Below are 27,099 nucleotides of genomic sequence, written 5' to 3'. Positions count from 1 at the left end.
TACCTGCTCTGTCCTTTCTCTATCAGGATCAGACTAAATTCTATTCCAAATGCTAGCCAGCCCAGCTGAAACCTCAGAGAAGCTTTATTGCTTTATCCCTTTTTGGAGGCAATTTATTTTACCACACTTATGCCATGGTATGTGAAGAATCTACTGTCTCAGCACGGTGGGTCAGATGTGCACAATGGATCTGAAAGGTTGGTCTTCCCCAATAGCAGCAGAATCACTCGGTGGCTTCTGAAGGAGGAGGCTCACCTTAGCTACATTTACATGCCACCCATCTTACTATCATGTGACTCAGTGCCTGCACTGTCCCTGTTTCCAGTGCCATACAGAAGATGGATGCCTCTCTGTTCCTTCCCATTTACAAGCCATCTTTTTGGATCTGACTCCAGCCCCACAGTCTTGCCTGACTCCACTCATAAACCAATAGCCAATATACTGTAGGTTTTTCTTGGTCACCTATTTCAAAACCACAAGTTAGATTCAAAAGAAATGTCTTTTGATTCAGTGAAAAATTTCCACCCCTACAGTAACACACTTTGACTACACCATATTCATCCATGGTTACCTGAAACATAGTTTACTCAATTACCCATTTTTCTGGGCTCACACAATACACTGAAATATAAATTAATCCCAAAGCCTGGATTAGCTTGTTTGTGATTATATGTCATGTGAACATAGTCTAAGTATAGCTAAGTTCCCGACTTCATTGGATCTCTGGGAAAGCAGCAACTGGACAGCATTTTGAAAAACAGATGACTGGTTTTGTCTTCCAGCCAAAAATGTTAGATAGCACTAAGCCCTGCACACAGGCCCCGAGAGCAGATCTTTTTCAACTGCAGTTGGGAGTTCTGTCTGTCTCCTGGCTTTCAAAGGCACATTCACCATATTGAAAAGCATACTGCAAAATGCATTGGAACAGATTCCTCTCCTTGCCAAATCCCAGCAGCCAAAAATGTTTTGCCTGAATTGCAAGAGTTCATACCTAGAGAAGAGAGCGAGCCAGAAGGTTTGGCAAGCATGCATGGGCAGCTGGAACAGCAATGCCAAATTCTCTGGAGACCAGCTAGCTAAACCAATAGTTTTGGGCACATCTTCAGCTTCAGTAATATAATTGCCAAGATGTTCCTTAGCAATGGATGGCAGAGAAAGAGCTTGACCCTTTATTTTGCCTATTTCTTGTCAAATAATATTTTTTTTCATGATTTCTCTTTTCAACTAGGTCAGAGATGCAATTCAGAGCCACGCAGGATCCTCAGATGAACTATATATGTGTTTGGGAGCATTCTTCATTGTACAAGAGAGGAAACCCAGTTCAATTTGACACTGCCTCCTTCAGGACTTTGTGGGTGATGAACTTTGGCCAACAGCTCAGTGATATACCTGTCTCCTAAGCCCAAGTGTTAGAGGTGAAGGGCAGTTTGGGGAAAAGAAGTACTTCCTTAGCTCTTGGGTAATACAGATGGAAGGATGAGCTATTAGCTCCTCTATGCATCTCAGCCTGTCAGGAAAGCTTAGAAAATGCCTTAAAGTCAATACAGAAGCCCTTCAATTCCAGTAATATGAAGCATATGTTAATTACTTTGCAGGCTAAAGAATGTGTTGTGGATGAAGTGATCCAGACACATGGCACTGACACAAGTGCAGGGTAGAAACCTCTTATTTATCTTGTCATGGCCTGAACCACCGATCCTGGAATTTCATGCAGAAATGAGCCTTTCTGTTATAATCACTTCCTGGACTGGATTGCAAGTAAGGGCAGAGATACAACTGTATGAGAGTTGGTCTCTGGAGGTAGCTGACAGCTGGAAGAGAAGCTTTAAAATGCAGGGCCTTTTCAGCTGCAAAAGACAGACATGGCAATTTGAGGCTGGTTGAAAACTGCTGCTTCTACTCCTGAAGTTGGCACATTCGTGCATAGAGGATCTAGTGTGAAATCTAACACACCATCTCATCCAGCATGACCTCATGGTTTCCAGAATGGCAGGGATTATGCTGTCATGTGCTCCAGGCTTGAGCAGAAGACAGAACAGGATCTACAGGCAGATTTTTTTATTTTGACCAGTAGACCAGTACATTGATAATGGTAATGATTTGTACTTTCAACAAGGTAAACAGCCTCTAGAATTGACTCCATTCTGGGTGACTATGTAGATATCTAAATCATTTTTCTTGCAAATCTACGTAAATGGTTCACTATTAGCATCTACTAGGTTTAGCTACGTTTTTCTCCTCATCTACTATACATGATGGAGGCAAGTCACCATAGAGGAGCCTAAATATGACTGCTGAATTGGAGAACCTCTCATCTGTTCCAGTCAGGCATGGCTTGCGTTGGTAAAATGGTTAAACAAAATGGTTAAAAATCCCCCAATTTCTGATTGTAGGTTTTGCTGTGGGCACAATAATCCCGGCTTTGGATATTTGTCTGTGTGTATTTTTATAGCTATACAGGCAACTATTTATAATACAAAGGCTAAGCAGCACTTCATTTACCTAATCTGAACTAACAAAATAGGACAGATGTAGAACGTCCTATATGACTGTACAAATTGGGTTTTCAGAAAAGTGAAGCTCTTGGTCCTAAAACTGGAGTTTCAGATCTTCAAAAACAATCAGCTGAACATTTGTGCATGACTTTCTCTAACCCCTAAAAGGCAATATGGAAATTGTAAGCCTGCTCCCTGGAGAACCAGTACACCCAGCCAGCTCAGCCAGAGTTCACTCCAAGGCTACTCCACATTTCCCTCACAGCAAGCTTCTGAAAGAAAAAGGGAATCACTATGGATGGAAGTGAATGACAGAAGCTTTATCAGCCACCACAGCAGCAGGCTGACTGGCATTTGATGTTGGAAAGGGCATTGAGTGATAGCAGTACTTGCTTAAAACAGCTTTCTTTCACTAAGCCATCATATAAGGCAACAACCGCAAAACCACCTGTTCTGAGAATTCTCTAAAGGTAGCTGCCAGATGCTGGACCTTTCTCCCATCCTTCTCCTGATATCAGGACAACCGTTAAGACTCACTAGAATGCTCATGGTGAAAATCCTCATTTTAATGCCCACTGAATAAATGAAACTGAGGGCACAATCTACCAAGCCACAACTCTATACCACCCTCACTGAAGCAAGCCAGCTGCACAGGGGCATGGTGGTGATAATGCTCTAGTGGTGCTCTCATTCATTTTGACAGGACTGACAGAGAGAAACCTCCAGTTGGATTAACCTTGTGGGTCAGACCTATCCATTTGCCACTAAACTATCTTTAACGATACCCAGGTCAGTTGCCTCCTGGCAGCCCCACCATCTGGCACACCTTGCTTCTCACTGGCACTGTGTGACATGCATTCACAAACAACCCAAGCAACCTGCCATTCACAGACAAAAGCCACCAAGAGGAGCTGCCGCCATATCAGAATCCCCAGCCAGCATTCATCTCTGTTACTTGGTGAAGAAATTCAGCTGGTTGCAAGTCTGCACATGGGGGACTTGAAGATCACAAATGGAACTGCCAGAGCATGATAAGGTGTGAACAATGAAGCCCAGGTAGAGAATGGGGACAATTCACAGGAAGGCGGCTTGCATTTTCAGAAGCCGTTATTCAAAAAGCTTTCTCATTGAAACAGAGATGAGGCTCTGTCCAGTTAGCACTGAACACCTACAGAAATAGGACATGCAAATTTAAGGAGATGCCCCTGCCCTCCCCTCCCCCCAGAAAGCCATTGTGTCTGTTGGAAGAAGATTGCTCCCCTGCAATTGTTGTTAGTCACAGCTTCACAATGGTGGATGTGTCAGTTGGATCATGCCTCTTCTGAAGGATGTGGAGACATCTTTAGTATAGGAGCTCACACCTTGTTACCTGCATCAAGAAACAGAGAATCTCGTAGGACACCTGTCCTATAAGAGATATACACACAGAATTTTAAATCTGACTAAAAATTAGTTTAACCAGCGGTCAATTTAGCCAACTCCCTCTTTTTGTGTCTCTCTCCCACTGTCAAGGTTCTTTTGTAGAGAACCAAAAACATTAAATGAGGCTTCAAACAAGTTTCTGTTTGTTGCATATACATGCCACGTGCATCTCCTTAAAAAGCTACAGGCATTTCAAATTGTTTCCAGATCATAGTCCCAGTAGGTGATTCCTTGAGGGCTGCAAGACCCACACGAAAGAAAAATTCCTTTGGAATCAGCACTTCATTGGAAATGCAGTGGGATCTCTTAGCTGACTGCAAGAGTAAAGCACAAAGCATTTTAAGCAAGATGGGCATAATCCCACTAAGTGCTAGTAGACCTGTAATAGTGAGTGTGTAAAACTCCTCACAGTGAGGTCTCCAATATTAGGATTTCTCACATGCCAAATCCCTCTCCCATCCTATTCCCTTTGAGGTAGCTACCAAACATGATTTCTATCTGATCATAAATATGAAATGCTGAAATAAGCATCTGGTTTCTCTGAATGGATGCTGTCAGAATATGCCTAAACCACACTAGTGCTTTGTTGGCAGCAGAAACTTCTGTGTTCTGTGAAATCCAAAAGATTGCTACAAATGTCACAATTTGAACTACATATCACCTGTACTACGTGGGACAGTTATCACTAAGATTGTCCCCATTCATTATATAGCTCTGGTGCAGAACTTAAGTTTAATGTGCCAAATGTGCTAGGTGTAAACCCTGGGATGTACATATAGGGAAAGGAAAATAATTTGGAATATGTGCTTTGGGCTATTCTGTGGATCAGATTTATTTGGTGCCTTCCTGTTATTGATTGGTGTGTTGATGGCTGGTGATTGGTTGTTGTTTTCTTGTGCTGCCAAGCCCTCAGCTCCTAAGTACCTGAAAAGCTGGTGGTAAATCAACACAAGGGCTTGGCAACACAAGGAAACAACAACCAATCACCAGCCTTTAATACACCAATCAACCAATAGGAAGGCACATAAATACTCTGTAGCAGGATATTTGTCCCACCCCACCTGCAGTATATTAATTATTCTGCTATTATCTTATTCTCTGTCTGTCTATGAAGAGAAAATGGTGGACAATGTTCCTGATTGAGCTGTAAGAATTACAATGGCTTCTGCTTGCTTGGAACAAAATGGCCATACACTTACTTAAACCTCTGGTTGGTCCAGATTTTTTTATTTAACCTGCAAGAAACAAAGAAAAGTTTGGTAAAAATCATTTTCATTTTCATTTTAAAATGTGAACATTATGTCTCTGAAAGAAGCATGTGTATTAGGTCCTAGTCAATTTTTAAAACAAACTTAAAAATAATTAGTAATCCAAGGACAAATCAGGCAACTAAATTAGTAGTGCACTGTTCAGTAAATTCCACTAATAATAAAGAACTATGAAAGGTCTAGTGGAAGAAATATGCCAATAGGTGAGCAAATGTGTGTGCACAAATGTATGAAAGTCAATCATACCTGTGACATCCTCAGTGTCACAGATTCTGTGTCTTGAAAAGAGTTTGAACTAACATTGTAAATGCTTCTTTTTGGTCTCCATCCATATTAGGCTTTGCAGAGCTATTTTTGTACCTTACATCTATTAAGGCTGATTAAACCAAAATGTAGGAAATTAAAATGGTTTGCTTTCTAGCTGATCATTACAACTAGATGCTAAAAAAGTCATTTGTGCAGCCCTCTGCTGCAGCCGGCAAATATACATTCCCAGCAATAGGACCAACTCATACCCATGGCAATGCTGGGACCAAGGTGAAGAGTGCCATGCATGCTTAAATTGAGTTTTCTGATTAATCATTGACAAGTTTTAAATTTGAAGTGTGTTAGGTTCTTTAGCACATTCCAAAACTTGCCAAATACTTATTTAAAGGAGTCACGGCAGCTTTGCTTTTACCTCGGTCCTTCCCATTCTGCATTTTGTCCTCCTCTTCCTCCTCCTCACCTCCTTCCTCTCCCCCTAAGACAGAAAAAAGCCAGTGGCAATGAGAAAAAGTGAGGGGGCAACTAGGGAGCAGGGAGCTGTAATGGCAGGAGACTTAAGAAACTCTGTGACTCTTTCCATGTGTGACTCAAGGTGAAATTCCTTCTTCAAGACGGCATGACCAACAAAGACAGAGAGGGCAGCTTTGGTCTGGATCACAGGCTCTATCTGAAGCCCAGAAGCAAAAACCTTCAACCAGATTGGGATAACCAAAATATCCTTTTAACAGAAAACAGAATCCTGAAATTAAAAGAACTGAATGGTACATTCTACAAAGGTTACATTACAGTCCCCTTTAACCTTCCTGACCAGAGGTTGCATCAAAATAAATTAAACAAGATTCTAAAGATTGTGTTCATTCAGAAGGAAAAAACCCTCTGTATATACCATGTATGTTGGTTTCAAGTTATACTGTAAAATTCATTTCTTAAAATGTGCACTATGTAGTCACTTTCCTAAGTACAGGGCAGAAAGGAATTGGGTGTTGAGCTGGAGTACAAATAGAATATGGTGGACATAAAGTTGGAAAGAACAAGAAAGAGGAAATATATCACAAGAGGAGAGGAACAAGACTGTTATACAGAAAAGTAAGAAGAGGAGTAAGAAGAGTGTACAAGTGCAACTTTATTGGCTTAAATTGTGGACTATATTCCAAAAATGAGTAAGGTTATTTTAGGCTTCAGGATTTTAAGGGGTTCCTTAAACCTATATAAGTTTTAAAGAGCTGACTTTAGTAGTAGTAGTAGTAGTAGTAGTAGTAGTAGTAGTAGTAGTAGTAGTAGAATTGGAAGGGACCTTGGAGGTCTTCTAGTCCAACCCCCTGCTCAGGCAGGAAACTCTATACTATTTCAGACAAATGGTTGTTCAGTCTCTTCTTAAAAACTTCCAGTGTTGGAGCATTCACAACTTCTGGAGGCAGGTTGTTCCACGGATTAATTGTTCTAACTGTCAGGAAATTTCTCCTTAGTTACTTTGTAACTTGAATTGACTATAACTTTAAAAAATGCAAAATAGCCTATATTTTAGCTCCACCTATTCTGGGGGACTCTGGGGGCATCATAAAAAGGGATGCTAGGGTTACCTTTTTCGCACCGCTGCTGTAGGTCCAACATAGGGCATGGAACTCACACTTATCTGACTTTCCAAAGTGAGCATGGATGAGCATGTTATAGAGATGTCTAGACTACTTGCTTTTGAGACCAATCAGATATGTTTGCTTAGGAGCATGGAAGATGACATTTAAAATGACCTATTAAAATAAAAAGATCTATGGCCTTTGAGGCAACATTGTAACTAATCTGCTTTTTATTTTGTAGAGATAGAAGGGCTGGATTTAAGTCATATCTCCTATTGGCTTTCCTGGCTGAGTCTAATCTGCCCAGCTCAGCATAAGCTGCTGGGGAGCCCTAACTCCAATTGTTTCTCTTGATTTACACAAATGAAAAGAGGTTAGATACTTTCCAGGATCTCCTTGTCTGCCTCTCATCAAAGTGGGTACCTGCAGTTTGTTTCATCTGTCATTTGCCTGAACTGCAAAGAACTCAGTACAATACACAAAACATGGATGCTGGTGGTAGAACAAATCCTACTTTTTACAATTTGTTTGCATCTTTTCATTTCCCAAATAGAGAAGAACCGTCTGGCCAATTCAATTCAGAACTTCAGGATTCTATACCATTAGAACCCATTGGCTGCAGTTCTGGAGTCCACAGAGACGAAGTGTGCCTGGATTGGATCTGCAAAAAAAATCCAGCAACTTCCTAGCTAAACAAAAAGATCTGAAGAATACCATGAAAATATTATCGTATCATCTCCACATGCCATGTATTTGGACGTGTGAGGAACAGTTATTGGTCTGCTACAACCCTTGTTTTAGTTACCATACAATAGAGCATAGGAGTGCCCCAGTCTGCTTTCTATCAGAGCACGGAAGCTGCTGTAATTCTATCACATTCTACCTGTACCACAAGGCCATAGATATATGACTAGCATGAAATATTAGAGGGCCTGAGGAGACGCTTTGGCCCTTCTGAGATTGGCATCACAGAAACAATTTAGTCAAAAGCAAGCACCCAATTGACACCAAACCTAGTTTCTTCTTCAGGAACCCTCCTTGGTTGTATTCATCACATGTAAGTTCACATGGCCATTTTGGCTAGGAGAATGACAGGATGTGACCACTACTAAATTATTCGGGGGGGAGGGGTGTCTGCTATTATTACCCACTGGAATTCTATTATGGAATCTGAGTCTTTTGTACAGAGTTGACAGGACTCTCACTTTATGTCTTTCCTGGCCTCCCTATGGAGCTTGCATTCTGAGCAGGCTCTAGCACTGCATTTCCAGAGCATTTTGTGACCTTTTTTTGACCTGTTTAGCCTGACTTATTCCCTTGCTTGGCCATGGCTCAAAGAGAACTAGATCAAAATCTACATGCATATGTACCCCAGATGATTTCTTGTATGACTCAAACTACAGTACTATAGCTACAGAAGGAACTACCTAGTGGCCAGGTCATCCAAGGAACAAATTATTCCATCCGGATTTCCCTCTTTAGAAGTTACTCCAAAAAAAAATAAGATAAATACAATTATTTTGCTTTCAACCAGCTGGTAAATGAAAATATCTTGATTTTGTAAAGCTCCGGGAATATGCCATGTAACATGAGTTTGTAAAGTATTTTCAAAAATTCATATTCTTCCTAAACTTAGTCAACTAAATCTAAATAGGGTTTGATTTTAAAATTAAATTCAGCATTTCTGATTCTAGTCTGCTTAATATTTAAATATTCCAGTGGAAGCTGATAATTAGCATTTTGTCTACCTAGAAAGTAGATTTATCCATGTGCCAGATTTGTGAGCCAAACTTGTACGTTTGTTTGGGTAGTTAAAGAGGAACCCAGGAATAGGATTCTAATCTTGTCTAACTTGCAACTGTTAGGCCTATACCAATGTTTTTCAAATGCTGTAAACATGCTGGCTAGGGAATTCTGGGAGTTGAAGTCAACATGTCTTGACGCTGCCAAGTTTGAAAAACACTGGTCTAGATTCTCAATTATTTAGCTGTAGTTTATGAATGATTAGTCATTCAAAAAAAATGGCAGCTGCAAAACTGTCTCTAAAATATATTACACTGAGGCATCTTTTCCTCCTGGAGGATACATTTCAATTTGTCAATGAATTATGTCTATGTTGTCCTTTAAAGCTAAGCTCTCTTGATATATGCGTGTACCTTTTGGGCCTCTGTTCGTCAAACTATGGCTGTCTTCCAGATTTGTTTGACTACTGCTCCAAGCTCCCCAAGTGTGGAGTGGGCCTTGGGCCTTTGGGAATTAAAGGCAACACATCTGGAGGAAAATCAAGAATCTAAATATTTAGCAAACTGCATATTGTCACCTGCAACTACTTAAATTTCTTCAGGAAAAACGTATTCCACGTTCTCCATCAGCCCACTTGGGCAATTACAATATTTTCACCTCTATCCTTAAAACTGATTAATTTCTCCTGCTGACCTTCCATTCTACCAAACATTGTTCTATGTTTTGATACCAAGTGTTGGATTATGGAACATGTATACCTTAAACCAAAGCATATAGATACTTTTATCTTATTTATAAAATAAATGTGCTCAGACAAGCGGGAAACAAAATGATACTTACGGTATTAGCACAAAGACAAAATATAAATAAAATAAATACATTTTTTAATTTATTTCCTGAGTTTTCCTACTTTATTATTTGCTTTATTAAATTTATTTTTCCCTAAAGTAGGAAATACTTTATTAAGTAAATAAAATACATTACTTATTTAATCTACTACTTATTTCAAAAAGAACATCCTAGGCTAATATTTCTCAATCTCAGATGTGTGGATTTCAGTTGGAGTTGAAGTCCGACATCTTAAAAGCTTGAGATTGAGAAACACTGCCCTGGAACAACATATTTCTTTTCAACTTATTTTGTTAAGGAAAATTGTATTAATATTTGCACTAATTTCTCAATTGAAAGCCTCACTATAGGAAACATCACTGGCACCCAAAATGTTCTTGAGTCTTTTGCTTAGATTAATACAGAAATTTCTTGCATACCTGAATGAAGCTCCTTCACCAAATATGACATTGTATTGGTAATGGAATCAGCTGCTACCAGTAAATCATTACGGAGGTTCCGCCGAGTTCCTGAAAAAGGGTGATAAAGTAATATGCAAATATGTTCTAAGAAAATTAGTGGCTATAACACCACTATAATACTTTAGTTATTGTGGACTTCAATAACTATAAAGTGGAAATTATTCTTATTCCCCAGTCGAAAGATAAGTTCTCCCTTTGCTAGAATGGCCTGAATTCCAGCAAATATTGGTGAGAGTCTGCGCCGTTCTTAGATGCAAAAACTGATCCTAAGGTTGTTTCCCCACTTATACATTAATTGACTATGTAGATTAGTCAACAAGTGATTTGACTCCTGGCTCATTATCCCAAAGTGACCAAGCTGACCAAGAGAAGAGGTATGGTTGCTGTGGCAGTTCTTTGGAAGGTGGTGATCATGGCACCAGCAACAATAGCCTCTGTGCCTTCCATAGGTGAACAATTGGCCTTCCTGGAGGCTAGAGGCAGCTGCGATTTGAGGAGCTGGTGGTAGCTAGTGATGGAAGGGGGCAGTATTAGAAAAAATATATGGTAGCAAGAGAACATCAGCCACAGCTGCTTCCACTGCCTGCTGCAGAAGAGCTCCTGCCAACTCTCCCAACTGCAGTTGCTGGAGAAGCCATTCAATGAAGGAATGAGGTAGTCAGCAGCAGAAATGGCTGCCATAGCAGCAGTCCCAGTGGGGACTTAATATACATCCCAGGCAATGTCAATGCTTGCTGTTTTCAACAGACTATGGGGATGACTTCCCAGAAGTACTTGGGTAGTCAGGGGCTGGCAGTGCGGTGGATCTGAGCATGTTCCATCACCCACTGAGTGAAATACTTAAGAGAAAATTAACAAGCAGTTTGCATGACACAAACAAAATTGGCTAGATAACAGCCCTGCATATGTGAAGCACAGAGAAATCAGTGGAATAGCAGCAGAGCACTTATAGGACACAGTGGATGCTTTTGGTGTTCTTCTGCAGAAGTGTATTTTAAAATATTTCCCAAAAATAAATTGTGCACTCTAGAGCTTTTATCTTCTCCCCTCCCCACTCCTTCCCTCGTATTTTTATGTATACATGCACAAAAGGGTATGTACATTATGGCTCACCTTGTGCAAATGCTTCCTGGACATCTCCACCAACACCGGTAAGTGAATCTTGGGGTACATGAGTTGGGGTAGAACCAGCAGATGTGGACCTGACTGGCATTGGCATAGAGCGGCCAGACCCATGGGTGGGGGAAGTATGTGGAGAACCAGCTGCCTGAGCCTAAAATAAATGGAAAGCCCAGTTGCTACATTTCTTTCTAGAACAGCTCTTCCAAAATAAAACTCCAGCAGCTTATGTTGCAAAGATGAGTGACAAACTCTCAGAGTTTGCATGCAGTCTCATACAGCATGCAGACTCGAATATTGGCACATGCAGTTTGTAAGCCATTAAGGCATGCTTTGCAATCTGGTGTCCTATCAACTCCAGACAACATGGTCCATCTGGAAGGCGTAGATTGGAGAAGGCTGCATTAAGACAATCCCAAATTTCCTGGGAGTGAAGGCAACTGTCTCATGTCTATTTGGGCAATCTGATCTACTTCAGCTTTCCCCTGAATGGGAGTCTTCCAAATATGGGAAATGGTAGCTTCCAGGCTTCTCAGAAATGGCCACGTTGGCTGATGTGAAGTCTACCAAGTTGTGGAAGGTTTATTTAATCTAGCAGCCACAGCTCACCAAGGCACCAGGAAAAAAAGAAATAGTTCTACTTCCTAAAAGCTGTTTCACTCTGGCTAGGAAGTGAATCCTTTTGCCTGCAAGTAAATATGCTATCACTAAGGAAAGGATCTTTCCTAATTATAACTAAACCTCATGCTGTGTTAGATGATTGGTCAATATATACTTATTCTCCACTCTAAGGCAATGATCATCCAGCATACTAAAGCTCAATTTACTAAACACAATTGCAATCACATAAAATGCTATGCCACAATAAATAAAGCATAGTATGGCTTAATGGGTGGCCTGGTTCACACTATATGCAGAAACAGCTGTGTTTCTACAATATAGTAAACTGCAAACAATTCAATCCCATTTAGCCAAGGCTTGCATGTTGTGTGAACCCAGCTGGTAAAAGATGCTTATCTGAAAAACCAGAGACAGCAGTACTATGCCACACCTGACCTAGCCAAATACTAAGATTGAAATGCTCAGAATCATGGATCCCATCAATCTCTGCCTCACTACAAATTTAGTTTGATGGAAAAATATATCAGCACATCAGAGAAACACCCATGGGATCCTCACTCTCAGGACTCTTAGCAGAGAATGTAATGCAGGATCTAGAAACTATAGTATTCCACATATACAACAAAAGTATGGATGTAGATGACACTTTCATCATAATACAAAGGGAGTGACTAGAGAGAAGACACATCAAACAATCAACAACTTCAGTGGAATAAAATTCAAAAAAGAAGAAGAAAACAACATTATCCTTCCTCAATATCCTCATCAACAGAGGATACAATGGCAATTAGAAATGCAAGTGTTTGAAAAACAACCCATATTAACTAAGGGCTTCATTACCAAAGTAACAACCCAACTTCCCAAAAAAGGAGCTACATAAGTATATTATTCAGATGAGTATAAATGCACTACAACACGGGTGTCAAACTCATCGCGTCACATGACATGTCACGAGATATCACGACTTTTTTGCATTGGGGGAGCTGAGGTGGGTGTGGCCTCCATATGATGCAACTGGCTCATGGGCCGGCAGTTTGACACCCCTGCACTACAACAACCCAGAACACTAGAAAAAGAAAACCTATATCACATCTTCCAACAAACTGAATATCTACACATCTTTATCAAAAAGTGCTTGACTACTCAACCCATTACAACTAACACAAACTATGTAAAGAATAATACTGCCATACATCAAAAACAACTCAGAAACAACCAACAGACAGTTATAATGCCATGACATCACCATAGCACACAAACCAACTGAAGCTTTCCGAAACACCCAAAAGAAACACCTAGTAGCCCAAGAAGGAAAACAAGAGTCACTTACAACACACCGTGTAAGGATTTTAATAGCTATTATGCAGGACAGACATAGAGAAAACTAGCAGAGTGCATCCAACTAATAGAACACACAATGAAAACAATCTCACAATACATGGTCAGACTCAATCATAGTTGCAACTGGAAAATTGTGAACATCCTAGACCAAACTAAATCCAAACTTGGCATTCAGACAAATCAGCCATCAACAGACACATAGAGACAAACCACATTTACATACCTTTCAAAAGAGACAATAAAAAAGCTAAGAAGGAAAAGGAGATTGGAACATATCTTTCCAGCAACAAACAGTGAGCTAAACAGGGATGAACAGACAAATGAATGATCAGAAAACAATATCCTAACTAAGGAACTACCAAGGAGATCCCTACCAACACTGGCAGGACAAGAGATTTGATTTGATTTGATTAAATTTATATGCCGCCCTTCTCTCTGAGGACTCAGGGTGGCTCACAACAATAAAAGTTAAAAAACATAGAGTAAAAAATTTAAAAGAGAATTAAACAATAAATGCAAAATTACGAGACAATTTAACCCAGTAAAAAGCCTAATTAAAAACTGTAGTCAGTCCAGGCCCGCTTGTTGGAACAACCAGGTCTTCAGGTCACGGCGGAAGGACCGAAGGTCAGGGGCCATCTGCAGCTCTGGAGGCAACTCATTCCAGAGGGTCGGCGCGCCCACAAAGAAGGCTCTCCCCCTGGGGGTTGCCAGCCGGCATTGCCTGGCCGACGGCACCCTGAGGAGGCCGACTCTGTGGAAGCAAACCGGGCGATGGGAGGTTGACAATGGCAGCAGGTGGTCTCGCAAGTACCCCGGACCTAAGCCATGTAGGGCTTTCAAGTTATTACCAGCACCTTGAATTGCACTCGGCGGGTAACTGGAAGCTAATGCAGCTCGCGCAGGAGTGGTGTAACATAAGCACCTGCGCGGCCGCATTTTGCACCAGTTGAAGCCTCTGGGTGCTCTTCAAGGGCAGCCCCATGTAAAGAGCATTGCAGTAATCCAGGCGAGAAGTGACGAGGGCATGGGTAACCGTGCATAGGGCATCTCGGTCCAAAAAGGGGCGCAACTGGCACACTAGGCGAACCTGTGCAAAGGCCCCCTGGTCACGGCCATTAGATGATCTTCCAAATTAAGACGTGAATCCAGGAGGACACCCAAGTTGCGAGCCCTTTCTGAGCGGGGCAATACCTCCCCCCCATCAAAAGAGATGGAACTTGTTGGACAATACGATATGCTGGTATCCACAGCCACTCGGTCATGGAGGGGTTAAGCCTGAGCCTGTTCCTTCCCATCCAGACCTGCACCGCCTCCAGGCACTGGGACATCACGTCAAGGGCATCACTGGGTTGGCTTGGGGTGGAGATGAACAACTGGGTATCATCCGCATATTGGTGATACCTCACCCCAAAGCCACGGATGATCTCACCCAGCAGCTTCATATAGATGTTAAACAGGAGGGGGAAAAAACCGACCCCTGAGGCACCCCACAAGTGAGGGGCCTCGGGGTAGATCTCTGTCCCCCTGCCAATACAAATTGCGAGTGGCCCGAGAGGTAGGAGAACCACCGTAAAACAGTGCCTCCCACTCCCAAGCCCTTGAGCCATCGCAGCAGGATACCATGGTCGATGGTATCAAAAGCCGCTGAGAGGTCAAGTAGGACCAGGACAGAGGAACAGCCCCTGTCCTGGGCCTGCCAGAGATCATCCACCAGTGTGACCAATGCCGTTTCCATGCTGTAGCCGGGTCTGAAACCGGACTGGTACGGGTCCAGATAGTCTGCTTCATCCAGGAATTGAGGGAGCTGACGCACCACAACACTCTCAACAACCTTTGCTACAAAGTGAAGGTTCGAGATAGGACGGTAGTTATTCAACGAGGCCGGGTCCAGAGCAGGCTTCTTGAGTAGAGGCCTCACCACCGCCTCTTTTAAGGCGGAGGGGAAGACACCCTCCATCAAAGAAGCATTGACAACTGCCTGAAGCCAGCCCCCTGTCACCTCCCAGGCGGCCGAAACCAGCCAGGAGGGACATGGGTCCAGTAAACAAGTTGTAGTGCTCAGACAGCAAATCCCATATCCAATAGCACTGATTAGGCATCTGCAAGCAAACAAACAAGCTCAGAAAGCACCAAGGACATGACAACGGGAAAGAATGACAGAAAGCTGGCTGTATATTACAATCAATTTAGTCAGATTACTAGCATTACAGATTATGGTCCCACACTGACTTTTACCTGGACTAGTGAATAAAGATGGAAAACTGGAAACTAGCACTGCTGGGATTAAATGAATTTTATATATTCCAAAAGCACCCTGAAGTGAGTTTTCCGTGTGTAATTAAAGCTATCTAGATTAATGCTTTAACTGTTGTAACATTTTCTACTTAATTTTATTTCAAATTAGGAACATATCAAATATTTCTCGTTTGTTATAAGGTAACATGTTGTATATACAGTAAATTGTTACAGTTGTATAAACTGAATTCTACTTTGACATATTGTCCAAATATCAAGTGAAGAAGAGTAAATCTGAGGTCCCCAACTAAAGTTCGTACTCTGTCCCAAAGGCATAAACATTCAGCATTACGTACAGCTGGCATTAAATGATGCATAAACAGAGCTGGTAATGTGTTCTCAAGGGGGCTGTATGTATTGTATTCACTGTCCACATATGAATGGATTCTGGAGAATTAGCTCTTCAGTTATGTTAGTGTAATAGTGAAAAACCACAGGGGAGAAAGTTTGGAGATTAATTGAATCATTGGCCTGGCTGGGGGATGTAAGAGACTGTTGAGACCTGATTTGCATAACAGATTCTATGTTGCTCTATGAATATATACTATTTTGGTCAGAAATAATTTGAATAACATTTTTATTTTTATTTTAATTCCATTTATATCCCGACCTTCTCCGAAGACTCAGGGCGGCTTACAAGCTTAGCAGTAGCCTTCATTCTATGTATATGCCTGCTTATTAGGGCTTTCACACACACACCCCCAAGCGGCATTATTACAAAGTCAGCTTAATTGCCCCCAACAATCTGGGTCCTCATTTTACCTACCTCGGAAGGATGGAAGGCTGAGTCAACCTTGAGCCTGGTGGGATGCGAACCTGCACTAACATAGCACTGATGCCATGATTGGACAGAAACCACAGTTGTACTCACCATGAAAATTAAATTGGTGATATTCGTACTTTGTTACGAACCACTTCTTCTGAATGAGAATGAAAATACTTCTGATTTTCCAGGTGGGGAAAAGATCCAAGCTATGCAATGAATGCACGCTGGGACATTATAGCTGACCAAAGGGATATGAAGGAATACAGAACAAAACACTTCAACTCTTGGGAGGCTGCCATCTCCAAGTCCCAACTAGAAGCAAGCGCCGACCTTTCTTACCGCTTTGTCCAGCTAGATAATAATTTTAGGAGTGAGCCCCTTTTTATGCAGAACTCAGCTTTTGCTAGGCTTGAATTGAAAGTTGATCACATTTCTTTTACTTATAAAGTTGTTTTTTGACCTTTCCTTTTCAACTCTGTTCTTTTATTAATTGATCCGTAAAGTAAGTTTACTTTACTTTGCAAGTCTTGTCTTTCATGTGTACACAAATAGTGAGGCACACTCATGGTTGTTTTGGACTGAACATTTGTGACTAATACTGTAATTACCCATTAACATGCATAACCTCTGCACATCCTCCCATATTCAGTTTGTGTCATTTCATCTGGTTTTTATTCTGTTTTCTTTACCAGAAGCAGCCCCAACCTTTGAATCACATTTGCTACTATGGAAACCTTACTGTCACAGAGTCCGGAAAGGAATCCGAGGTTCTTGGAGGTGAGACGAAGTCAGTTTTCACAAAGCTAAATTTGAAGAGTGCTTGGAGGTTGACCCCTGACGCAAGTCTTCAACTAGAATAAACTCAGGCAGGCTCTGCACAAGTTCTCCCACTGAAACTGCAGTTGCTGGCCTTGTTTGCCACTGTTTCCGTCAGACCAAAGGCAGTCACATAATGGTGGATGTTGCTATTTTTCTAAACTTTAAGCTGACCTTCAAATAAGATGTATATAACAGCTAATAACTGAATTCAATCCCTTCATGGGCTTTTGGGATCTTTTTTGTACAAACAACAGGTTCAAGGTGTTAGTTATGACTTACAAAGCCCTTCATGGCATGGGTCCGGATTACCTACGGCAACACCTGCGGCCGGCGTCAACTTCCCTCCGTCCAGTGCGCTCCCACAGAGAGGGCCACCTCAGGGTGCCGCCGATCAAAGAATGCCGATTGGTGACCCCCAGGGGGAGAGCGTTATCTGTGGGCGCGCCAGACCTTTGGAACCGCTTACCGGTTGAGCTCCGGATGGCCCCCGACCTTCGCTCCTTCCGGCGCGATCTCAAAACATTCTTTTTCGAACAAGCTGGCCTGGTCTGACGGGATGGGGTTGGGTTTTTTAAAACTAGTTTTAACTTTAATATGTATTGATTTTATGGGCATGATGTTTAATGGCTTTTTAATTTTTGTATTCGATTTTTATTGTGTATTGCCCTGTTCACCGCCCTGAGTCCTTCGGGAGAAGGGCGGTATAGAAATCAAATTATTAAATTATTATTAAATTATAAAAGTTCTAACCAGAAGATAAAAAGTAACAAAAACTAATAAAGGAAAGAACTAAGATGCAAAAAGAAACAATAAAAAGAAATAGAAAGAAGCTTCCAATTTCTTCTGCAGCAAATCATAGAAATGTGATGGCATAATTATCTCTTAACTTATTGTTACAAGAAAGCTCTTTTCTATTATCTAATATTTTCTAATCATCAAAACCAAAGTTATTTGTTTCTATGTCATGCAAAATTCCTTAAGGGGTTTCTAATCAGCAATAACAGAGCCAGTTGGGCCTGGTGACTAAGGCACCAAACTAGGAAACTAGCAATTCTACTCATGTCTTAGGCACAAAAGCCGGCTGAGTGACTTTGGGCCAGTCACGGTCTCTCTCAGCCTAACTTACCTCGCAGGGTTATTCTAAGAAAATAGGAGGTAGAAGGACTTAGCTATGTTTGCCGCCTTGAGTTTTTGTAAAAATAATAAAAGTGGAATTTAAAAAAGCTTTAAAAAATGTTGATGTTGTCTTTCTCTGATCAAAGAAGTTTCAATTTAGTCATCTCTGCAAATCCCATTATCTTTACCAACCATTCCTTCATTGAGGATAGTGCTGAACTTTCCACTTTGAGCATATCATAATCTTGCTACAGTTATTAATGTGCAAAAACAAAGTTCCATGACTTTTTCCCCCCAGCTCTTTATCCATTAGTTTCAAAAGAAAAGTCTCTGGCTTCAATTATACATTGGTCTTTGAAAACTTCTGAATTAGTGCATATATTTGAGTTCAATTTTTTTTGGCTTTTTTCCACATCCATCAAACATGATAAAATTTTCCTCCATATTTCCAGCACAAATTCAAAGCAACTTTATACAATCTAAATTTCTCCGATTCCATATACATACATATAATATGCAATACAGGTGGTCCTTGACTGTCATTCTGTTGCTAAGCAAGACATTTGTTAAGCGAATTTTGCCCCATTTTATAATCTTTCTTGCCACACTTGTTAGGTGAATCACCGCAGTTGTTAAGTTAGTAACACGGTTGTTAAGTGAATCTGACTTTCCCATTGACTTTGCTTCTCAGAAGGTCACAAAAGATGATCACATGACCCTGGATGCTGCAACTATCATGAGTCAGTTGCCAAGCATCTGAATTTTCATCATGTGACCATGGGGATGCTGCAACGGTTGTGTGAAAACTGTTTTCAGTTCCATTGTAACTTTGGTCAATAAACAAACTTTTGTAAATCGAAGACTACCTATATATACATTATTATATGTATATAATATGCTGACTGTGTAAAATAACTTAGAGAGGGCTATAAAAGACTACGAAGTGGTATATAAGTCTAAATGCTATTGCTATATTTCTCTTCAGTTCTTAATATACATCTTTCGCCTTTTATCTTCATGGGCTCTTCATATCAAAGCCAATAGGATGGATTTGGGGGCAGAAAAATGGGCACTTTTTCACATTTAATACTCTCAGGCTTGGAAAGATTTTAACATCCTTTTTACACCAAGGGTAATTCTAAGGGGAAATCAAAGAATGACTGAGGTTTTATGGCCAGTTTGTTCAGGTTCTCATTGGCAGCTTCATGTTCTATGCTAGATGACAATCTTGTTCAAAGGACTAAGCTACTATCCTTCCTGAACAAATTTCAGCCTCTGTACAGCTTGACGCTCAGGGGCAGAGCTGGAATCCTTTTAGATGTTTCTGGTTGTACTCTAGGCCTTTCCTGATAGCAACACTGAACATACATTTTGCTTAAGGGCTGCTTTTCTTCAGCTGGAACTGGAACTAGTTATGGTGGAGGGAATTATAAACAATTCCAAATATCTGTCAATTCTGGCAAAAAAAAAGCTTCAGACCTGTGCGAGAATGTTGAAGATGAAGAGGAACTTCACTTTCCAACATGGTGACAACCCAAAGCATACCTCCAAAACAAAAGAATGGTTTAATCAAAAGGTGATCAATGTCTTGGAATGGCCCAGTCAGAGATTGGACTTGAATCCAATTGAAAATCTGCGGGTGACCTGAACAGAACATACTCTCACAATCTTGACAGATTTGGCACACTTTTGCAAGGAAGAGTAGGCAAAGATTCAAAGGCAAGATGTGCCATGCTCCTACCCCAAAAGACAGAATGCTGTCACAAAAACAAATCATTTCAACAAAGTGTTAATTTCAGGATGCGCATCTTTATGCAACCACATTATTTTAAGTTTTTTTATTGTTATTTCCCCCCTAAGAGATTTCAGTTTGTTTTTTAACTGAATTCTATAGCTTGCAATATGTGTTATATTAAAGGTGGGGGGAAAAGAAGTGATTTATCTTGGTCTGATTTTTTTACATCTCAAAAAACTGACATTTTTTAAAAAGGTGGTGTAGATTTTCTATATCAACTGTATCTTATTGGCTTTGAAGTTTTCTTTATTCTGCTCTTGCTCCACTCATATTATATTGGTTGAGCTTTTGTTCTTGGGCCAATTCAATAATGTCAAAAGTTTGGACTCAGCCTTCCATCCTTCCGAGATCGGTAAAACAAGGGCCCAGATTGTTGGGGGCAATAGGCGGACTCTGTATACCACTTAGAAAGGGCTGTAAAGCACTGGGAAGTGGTATATAAGTGCTATTGCTATTATTATTTATTAATGTTAATATTTATGATCATAATATTTTACCTAGTTTATACTGTTTATAAGCTGCCTAAAGTCACCTTTAGGCGAGACAGGCAGCATATAAATTTAATAATTACCAGCCAATTTGTCAACATGTCTATAACCTGCTCTCAAAATTTCAAACATAGCTGCCCCAGTTTTGAAAAAAAATAAGGCTTTATTTTATGTACTGTAAGGCTACATAATAAATATATAGGAACAAACAATAACATTGGCTTTGTCCTGTCAGGGTTAAGGGAAAGTATCACATTCTTTGTCCTCAAATGCCAGGTGAAATATCACATATACCAGCAACAAATGCACTCCATTTAGAAGCCCCACATTGAGACCAGGTGTAAACTTCAGACTTCATATCTGTAATCTCTGGGCTGATTTTTTTAACAAATATTCTAATGACATATACTGGAAAATGGAAAAACATTTCTACTTTATTCTACAGCTTTGAGCTCTATTTAATCACAGCCATTCATTTAAAAAATGTTCCAAATCAAAAAGAAACCAGGATGGTTTTCCTTTGTGCCAATCATATTTGCTGCCGGTTTTAACTTGCAGGCTAGGAGGCATAGGACACGGCAGAGGGTCAACCCTCTCAAATCAAAAGGCAAAGAACAGGAGATTGGTACACATTCTTCATAAATCAGAAGCATGTTGCAGAAAAATCTTTTTTGTGATATTTGCTGAACAGCTGGATTTGCTTAGTTCTGATGAACCACCACTGGATTGATGGTGGTACCATAGAAATACAGGGATATCTTTGGAGGCAGATGCAGAGTTTTCCTGATGCGTAGTTGAACCACTTTAATTGGCATTACCTAATGTTTTTTTGTATTTGTTCATGATAAAACTGTATGGCTACGATTGATCTTTAGGAAGAGCAGTAAGCTATCTGGAAGTCCACTTTTCAGAAGGATGTGATTTGCACTGAAAATTTTAAAATGAAATACTACCAGCAATTGTTATGCCAAAAATTTCCATAAGTTCCAACACCATCTGGAGAAAAAATTAAAAAGAAACTATTTGGAGCTTTTCTCCAAAATGGAGTAACACAACAGTTAGAAATTGGAAATCAGTAATGGAGTTTTCTTGCTCCTTGTCAGAAAGAATTATTTTCCAGCCACAAAACTTTTTAATCCCCTGTAGGAAAAGCAATCAAGCAATTTAAAAGCAATTTTAAGTCATAGCATGCAATTCACTTAAGAAATTCATGACTTTGAATGCTGGGATTGTTCTTGGTTTTTAAAAAGAGCCCAGGATAGTTGATCACAATGCAAAAGCAAAGAAAGACTTCTTATATTCATACACACAAAATACAATACAGCAGTTGTCTTGTACAACTTTAAGAGGCTTAAAGCAGACGAACACGAGGTTAATCTACCTGTCTAATACTCTGCCACCTTTGTTTCTACTGTTTATTTTGACTTTAAGTAGGATGACCTTCTAAGGAACAAAGTCAATCAGGTCTGAATTAGAATTTACCGTAATAGAGATCTTAAAGAGCAACCAACTTTATTTCAGATGTTAGGAAAAGGTAAACAATGAACAGTGAATCAGAAAGAGTGCCTAAGGCTAAACATTTTTTTCCTCTCTGAATGTACTTCAAACTCCTTCTCTGCTAACACCTGCAACAAGTTCATGTGGGATTTCTCCTTAAGAAAGAAGAGACCATAATTTTAGGGCACGTTTAATGCCCTTTCCCATAGCTAGAATGCTTTTGAATCATCACTGAGATGGCAGAAAAGTACTGTATAGTATAGTGGCATGAAATGAGCTTTCTCCATTGCCGATTCTATGCTACTATTCCTACTTACTGCTGGCCCTGACTTCTCTGCAGAAATAACAAAACCTTTAAGACTGACTTTGGACAAGGCTGAAACAAGGAGAATGTAAGTTCTCAGTCATAGGCTGGGGAATGAGATAAACTTAGTGACACAGGGACAAGAAGGAATATCAGTACTGGGCAATATTGTACAATGGTTAGATGCAGGCTTCATGTAAGTGGTTAGGGCATCAGTGGTTAAAGCAGGGGTGTCAAACTGCCGGCCCACAGGCCGGTTGCATCATATGGAGGCCGTCCCCACCCCAGCTCCGGTAGTGCAAAAAAATTCACGATATGTCACAACACGTCATGTGACGCGGTGAGTTTGACACCCGTGGGTTAAAGCATCACTATAGTTTCATCCAGTAGTTAAGGAATCAGGCTAGAAACTGGGGGACCTAATTCTGCCTTAGGCACAAAGCCAGCTGAGTGATTTTGGGCCAATCACTTTATCTCAGCCCCCTAGGAAGCAGATAATGGCAAACCACATCTAAAATACCTTGCTGAGAAAACTCCAGGGACTTCTCTGTCAGGGACTGACTCCTCCCTGCCCTGCAAGTATCACTGAGACAATGCAAGATTCTAATTCGTTTTCCATTCTGAGAAATAAATACTGCAAGGGGTATCAATGTTAAATCTGTTTTTGTTTGCAGAGAGAGGGGCAGACAAATAATTGCAAAGAATGAATCCCTCTATAAAACTGCTCAAGCATTATTACCATTACATTGTAGATTACAACAGGTAAGATCCTCCTGGGATCTTGGGTTTTTATGCTGCTTTACAAGAATCAAAACAATGTTGTTATGTAATGTGGAAATGCTCGTTTTATGTCTGGTTTTATGACTTCCATAAACCTTTAAATGTTTTTCTACACCTGGATTGTGATGTTTCCTCAGAATGATAAACAATGGATAAATCTCCTGGCATGGAAATTCATGCGAGAAGATAGGTACCATCTTTTCAATCCAGAGTTAGCCAAACTACAATTGCCTGCCATTTGACTATTGATTGGTTTTATTACCAGGACATCTCAAAACTGACTTCTTACATTTCTAGGTGAAACAGAATAAGGTGACGCCTCTCTTTGTAGGTTCAAGAGCGAATTTACTCCTTTAAAAAAATAGTCAATTTATAATCTACCTGTTTCTTTATTCAAGGGAGCTAAGCAAGAAATAAAAACTCTGTCAAAACAAGTTCAAGAATATAGAATATATACTGGCTCTGAAACCCTCACCACTTCTGGAGGGCCCCACAAGGCAAGGGAAGAATATTTAAAATATACAAAACCTGCAGGAATTGTAGTTACTCAGAATCTGTTGTGAAAGGCAGAATATAAGAATCCAAGCCAGTGTTTCTCCAACTCAGCAGCTTTAAGATGTATGAACTTCAACTCTCTAAATTTGAAGTCAACTCATCTTAAAGTTGCTGAGATTGAGAAAAACTGACCTAGGCAATGCTCTCCTGGATTGGACCCATCCATCTAGTCCAGCAGTCTATTCTCACAGTGGCTAATCAACTGCACAAGGAAGCCCACTAGTGTCCCTGCCTATGGCTTTCAGTCGCTCTACCATCAAGGCCAATAGTCATTGATTGATAGATGTTGATTCCGGCACATCTGCAAACTGGCTGAAGAAATAAAACCAGATGATACGATAATTCTACAGGCTCTTCCCCAGTAAGATTCAGAGAAGACCTTCTATTCATAGACAGGCAAGGGAGCTGAACCATCAAGAACACAAATGTGTTTAGATTATAGATTGGCTCTTGCCCATCACATTCCAAGTCATTCGTGAACAAAAAACACATCTGGACACGAAACTAAAAGTAGAGTCAATCCACTACAAATTTGACAAATGCTGGCGATAGGTGAAAACACACTCAAATGAATGAATGCTATGAAACTGATGTGATCATGGATACAAAACATCCCCACAAGAATGCAAATTGCTTCTTAGGTTAAGCTTAAGAGAAACATGTTTCTCTCCAGTTGTTGCAGTTAGAAAACTGATAGGTGAAACTTTACCTGGAAAGCTCAGGTTCCAGTTGCATGTCTGAGAATTAATGGAGATCTAACATGAAATTTTCCAGGCAAGTCACATCTATCACTGAAATGATCCCTTTCCTGTTGTATTCTCCCATCTTCAGAAAGTTTAAAGTCAACCTACTTCCTGCATTAAAGGCAACATCAATTGGTTCTAAGCTGAAATGGAATAATCATTTTTCATGCAAGCATATTTTTCAAAGGACTAAGCAAAAGCAGCAAAATGTTTCACAGCAGCAATGCAAAATCTTCACTGCAAATTTGGTGCTGACCAGTGGCACGTATGCTAGCTAATTGTGCCCATTTCCTGGTTCCATTCTGCAAAGCTTTTCTGAACATACAGAGACCCCTATGTTATTCACCAACCGTGGCTTTGATCTGTAAATATGAATATGTTGAAGCAAAACTTTATACCTGAATTAGATCAGCCTGAAACCTATGTAATTGGCTGGGCAATCTTTACTCTCATGTGGAAACTGGTCACTGTTCCTGTCTTTAAATGTTGCTCTTCCTTGTCCCTCTGTGCATCACCAAAAAAACTTCTGAGAATAATCTCCATAAAGGGGCCCATTAAAAAGCTTGTTACTTTAGCAGCTTAATAACCTTTTCAAAGCTTTAATACCTCTTCACCTCCTTACCCCCCCAGCTAAAATCTGAAGGACTGTTATCATGGCAACAGAATGAAAGAGGTACTTCATCGGCGCACTGCTGTCTTCCGAGCGCATGGAAGGCAGCCAGGTAGCAGATGGCTGGTGTGGACTATTCCCTGCTTTCTACCGCCGCTGCTGCATGTTTAAACAAAACAAACGTCATCCTCCTCTTGGTTACTGGTTTCAGAAGAGCTGCATAGAAACACAGCAGGCAAAGGTGCTTGTGTGCAGCCAGGAGAGGGGGCCTCAGCGTGCACTCCTGGCACTCTGACAGCAATGTACAGTAGAGGGAGAGAGACGTGCACCGTCCATTTCATATGTTCTATTTTGGGCCTCTGTTGGCACCGGCTACTCCCCCTAAAAGCACAGCTGTCTAATCAAATGCTGGAGGAAAAAGAGCAGGCAGGATCGACAAGATTACAAGGCAGAAGACTGTGTTTAATTGTTGAGAATTGCATAATTTAATTAAGTGCACCGACACACATTCAGGCCCTTGTTGCAGCTGTGATAGGGGAGCCTAGAGTTGGGGCTGCTGATATAGCAGTCTCCCTTGAATGCAGAACAAGGGAGCCAGAAATAGCTAAGATGGCGGAGTGTGTCAAAGACATAGCAGAAGGGCTTGCACGCACATGCCTGACAGAGTCCCAGCATTAATTCAAAGCAGCTATTTGGGCTGTTTAAAAGCAAAAACGTGCCTCCAGACCCCTCCTCAACCTTGCTCCCCCTTCTTGAGGCTGCACGCTAAGTTCCAGGCCAGAATAAACGACTGAGGCAGCTTCCTCTAGCACAACTCCTCCCTTGTAGAGAGGGAGTGGGACTCTGCGGCAAAGCTAACACAAACTCTACCATAATGATTAACTTCTGTGAAGGGGGAACTGCTGACTGGCTAGGAACAGAGGGGGGGGGATCCTCAGAGAAAAAGCAATCAGCATCCTCCTTTCCACAGAGCTAATTTTACAACAGTGTGGAAGGCACAATTCTTCATCCTGAAGGGCCAAAAGAGTCACTTCATCCAACCTGGGAAGAACCACAGAGCTATACAAACCTATTCCTTGTTCCACTCATCAGTACTATCCACAATTATCCAGAGCCAGGCTGCATCCCTTTCCCAGTAAATAAGGCAACACCCTTTCAGGTCAACAGAAAGAAGACACCTGTTCAAGCCAATATGGTAGTTCTACTTTTATCTAACAGGGATGACAACATTCCGCCTATGTCTACTTCCTAGTAATTCACTTGAAGCTATCAAGAAAACAAATTTAAAAAGTCACCTTCCTGAATACAAATATGGACGTCAGTTCAAGAAGATAATGGCCATCTTTTTCAAAGGAAATGAGATCCTTGGAACCATCCAATCTATGTAAGCCAAGACCCAGAATCTGGATATAGTTATCTATAATGCCTTACAAAAAATGGCAAAGGTATTTTCCCCAAAATGCAAATGAGTGGCTTGTATGTGCGTGGGGTGGGATATAGAACTACAGTCTCCAGCAACCAGTTAGCTCACTGAAGCAGCTCCTAACTTCTGCCTCCATGACACATTTAACACCTGGAAAATCAAATGATCCCAAGCCTCTCTCCTACTGTGGGGGATCCAGCACCCTTGTCTGATCGATAATGCAACGTTCCATAAAAATGTCCAAACATTTTTTTTTAAAAAAAGTTTAAATGCAGCTCTTTTTTTGCCAAGGGTAGCACCATACTTAGAGAGAAGTAGCAAGCAAAAGCAAGCATCTAGGAATATCACAGAATTACAGAATAACAGAGTTGGAAGGGATCTTAGAGGTCTTCTATCCTGCAAGAAATCTTACACTATTCTGGACAAATGGCTATCCAACCTCCTCTTAAAAGAATAATAATTCTTATTATGTGATTTGAAGTTTGCCCTACAGAAATAGCAAAGACTCTGGAAAAACAACACAGGGCAAAAACAGTACTATTCTAGCACCTTACAGACTAACACATTTATTAAAAGCTTCTGTGGAGTATCTTTGAAGGGTTTAAAACTGCAAGACTGTACTTTCCAGGAATCAAGAAGGACTCTCTAGCTCAATGCTTTTCAACCTTTTCACAGATTGTACCACTTTTAGGATATGGCAATATTCAAATATACCTGTTGCCTAGCAAGGTGTCAAAAACTTGAT

At 40.7% G+C, this 27,099-nt stretch overlaps 1 protein-coding gene across 1 annotated transcript in view; it reads right to left on the bottom strand.

The window, feature by feature from the left end:
• Nucleotides 1–560: 560 nt before the first annotated feature.
• The window catches only part of DTNB (dystrobrevin beta), a 131,540-nt gene continuing 105,001 nt past the window's right edge, over nucleotides 561–27,099 (bottom strand). The window contains exons 17-21 of the mRNA XM_081315041.1: nucleotides 11,193–11,352; nucleotides 10,038–10,127; nucleotides 5,865–5,927; nucleotides 5,117–5,152; nucleotides 561–3,864 (exon numbers count right to left, since the gene is read on the bottom strand). Coding sequence (XP_081171167.1) covers nucleotides 5,148–5,152; nucleotides 5,865–5,927; nucleotides 10,038–10,127; nucleotides 11,193–11,352 — 318 coding nt within the window. The 3' untranslated portion in view covers nucleotides 561–3,864; nucleotides 5,117–5,147. The remainder of the gene's footprint in view (nucleotides 3,865–5,116; nucleotides 5,153–5,864; nucleotides 5,928–10,037; nucleotides 10,128–11,192; nucleotides 11,353–27,099) is intronic.

Source organism: Vipera berus, assembly GCF_964194415.1.
Source record: "Vipera berus genome assembly, chromosome: 1".
NCBI classification, from domain to species: Eukaryota; Metazoa; Chordata; class Lepidosauria; order Squamata; family Viperidae; genus Vipera; species Vipera berus.
The sequence above is the reverse complement of the archived record's forward strand: the minus strand, read 5'-3'. Positions and strand labels throughout refer to the sequence as shown.